The following is a 2,185-nucleotide window of genomic DNA, read 5'->3' on the forward strand; positions in this document are numbered from 1 at the left end:
TTTTCTTGTTGCAGTACTTAGTAATTTCCTAACTACTATTAGCAGGATGCTGTTAGTACTGAATGTTGTCCTCGGCTGCAACTTAGTCTTTTTAGTGTTCTTCTGAAACTAAAAACTGATTTTTAGTCTGATAGTACTACCGTACAGGACTAAGCTGAACTGAGTGTGCAAGGCTACTATTTGTTGTTGGCCTTAGTCTGCCACTGTTTTTGTGAAAATATCCATGTGTGATTTGTTGCTCCATGACTAGTGCTGCATAGCAGCCATCAAGTTTCACTCATAACCTACTTCAACTTCAAATGATGGATAAACAAAATAGGAAGCTAGCAAATTTCTTAAACGACATAAGCAAACAATGTACTTGATAGACATAAGCAAACTTGTTCAAACCCTGACACACATGACATAAGCAAGCTGGTTCAACCTAACAAATGCAAACTACAAATTTGAAACAACAAGATAAAGGACAAGCACAAGCGCAAGCAACACGAAGGCAGGCTATCATGTATCTTCATCCCGCGTAGTGTCAGTGGTAGTAGGGGCCAGCCTCCTGTTGTTTTGAAATTTCCCAACCTGTTACGATTTTTTCAATTATCTTCCATGACTTGTACGTGGTGTATGCATCTAATCCTGCGTACGATGAGCTTGTATGGTAGCGAGCTGATCCCCCACAGTTTGTGGTCTTCCCCCTGTCGATCTTCTTCTTCATGCTTTTGTAGAATGGGTGGATGATGCTCGCAGCAACATCTGCCAAGGAGTCGTACTCTTTTCCAGTGCTTGGAACTCTCCAGAGTCGCTGAATGTCGGTGTAGTTCTTGGGGTTGATCTCCAAACCAGACTTATTCAGCATCCGCTTGTCACCTTCAATGCTGAAACCGTCAAATGTGTACAATTTCTCCTCCTACAGGAACTCTTTGAGGCGCTTGGGCCTGCAAGGGGGAGACACATATTGAAGATTAGTGTTCTTTTTTGAAGATTTAATTCTTCTATTTTTGGTTTACAAGTGATAATCCATGAGGTAGATGCTTATATAGTATAAGTCATGGATGAATGTAGTTCAGAAACTAGTACACAAAGTTCTGAAATTAAATTCAACTACACCATGTTATTTTTCTTTTTTGGTATCTTTAGTGCTTCACCAAATGTTTCACCAAGTTCAAGAACGTATTTACCAGAGTCAATGATCTATGTGCTGCTTACTTCAAGTTTAGTTTTCTTTTTATTGAATAAAAGACCTATACCAGTGCTTCACCAAGTTCCTACTTTATTTTTTGCTGCTGAAAATAACATCAGACAAGGTTCGGAAACTACTTCTGTACATCAAGTTTAGAAACATCTTTTAATACATCAACTCTATAAACTACACTAGTGCATCAAGATCAGAAGCTATGCTAGTACATCAAGTTCAGAAATTAATCTGGTGAAACAATTTCAGATGCTAATCCAGTGCATCAGTTTCAAAATATATTATAGTGCATCTTCTTGAGAAACATGTACTCGTGCATCCACTTTCACAAACTAGAGTAGTTTCATCTAGTTGGGAAACAAGTTTAAAGAAATTTTCAGGGAGTAGTACTAGTAGAACAGATGAATGAAGAGTAGTATGGATCACCATTTTGTGGCCGCTGCGATGTGGTTCACCAAGCAGAGTTCCTCCATGCATAATTGCAGGACTACTGCCATCTGGGGAGTTTCATCTTTTCTGGTAAACTCCACATCAACTCCCATGAAGCTAGGATACAAGCCTCCGCCCTTCATCCTGAGCCTGCTCATCATCTCGTCGGCCTTGTCTGGTTCGCTGGTGCAGACGATCTCCAGCGTCTCCTTGCCGTGGAGCTCAACCCCAGTGTGGGTTTTGGTGTACTCGCGCTTCTCGCCGGGGACATGAACGTCGTCGAGGTTGCTTCTCTTGTCGGACGTCTCGCCACGATGACGCTTGGCAGATGGTTCCTCGGCCATTGCCCTCCTCCGGCGTCTATGGGCTCGGAAAAGAGATGTCTGTGGGTTGTTTGTAGTGGAGATGCAATCGGCAATGGTGGTTTTTGGAGATGTGGCAGGGATGGAGTCGATTTGGGGAGGCGGTTCTTCCTGGTCGTGGGGGTAGTGGCATGGGGTCGCCTTTGCAGTCCGTCATGGCAACCGCCCAGTGGGTGGCGCGGGTGGTGGTCTGGAAGAACCAACCGTC

At 43.2% G+C, this 2,185-nt stretch overlaps 1 protein-coding gene across 1 annotated transcript; it reads right to left on the minus strand.

Annotated features, from left to right (window-relative positions):
- Positions 1-526: 526 nt before the first annotated feature.
- On the minus strand, positions 527-1,959 carry LOC141021812 (uncharacterized). The gene is made up of 2 exons (XM_073497660.1): positions 1,613-1,959; positions 527-869 (listed from the first exon to the last, which is right to left on the minus strand). Exons 1-2 carry the CDS (start codon positions 1,957-1,959, stop codon positions 527-529), a joined length of 690 nt encoding a protein of 229 aa, XP_073353761.1.
- Positions 1,960-2,185: the final 226 nt, after the last annotated feature.

Source organism: Aegilops tauschii, chromosome 4 (assembly GCF_002575655.3).
Source record: "Aegilops tauschii subsp. strangulata cultivar AL8/78 chromosome 4, Aet v6.0, whole genome shotgun sequence".
In the NCBI taxonomy this organism is placed as follows: domain Eukaryota; kingdom Viridiplantae; phylum Streptophyta; class Magnoliopsida; order Poales; family Poaceae; genus Aegilops; species Aegilops tauschii.

Excerpts from the sequence above, each read along its gene's own strand:
- LOC141021812 (XM_073497660.1), bottom strand. The coding sequence starts at position 1,959 with ATGGCCGAGGAACCATCTGCCAAGCGTCATCGTGGCGAGACGTCCGAC. Across the intron at positions 870-1,612 it reads ATCGCAGCGGCCACAAAATG|CATTGAAGGTGACAAGCGGA; the intron begins GTGATCCATACT and ends TGACGGTTTCAG.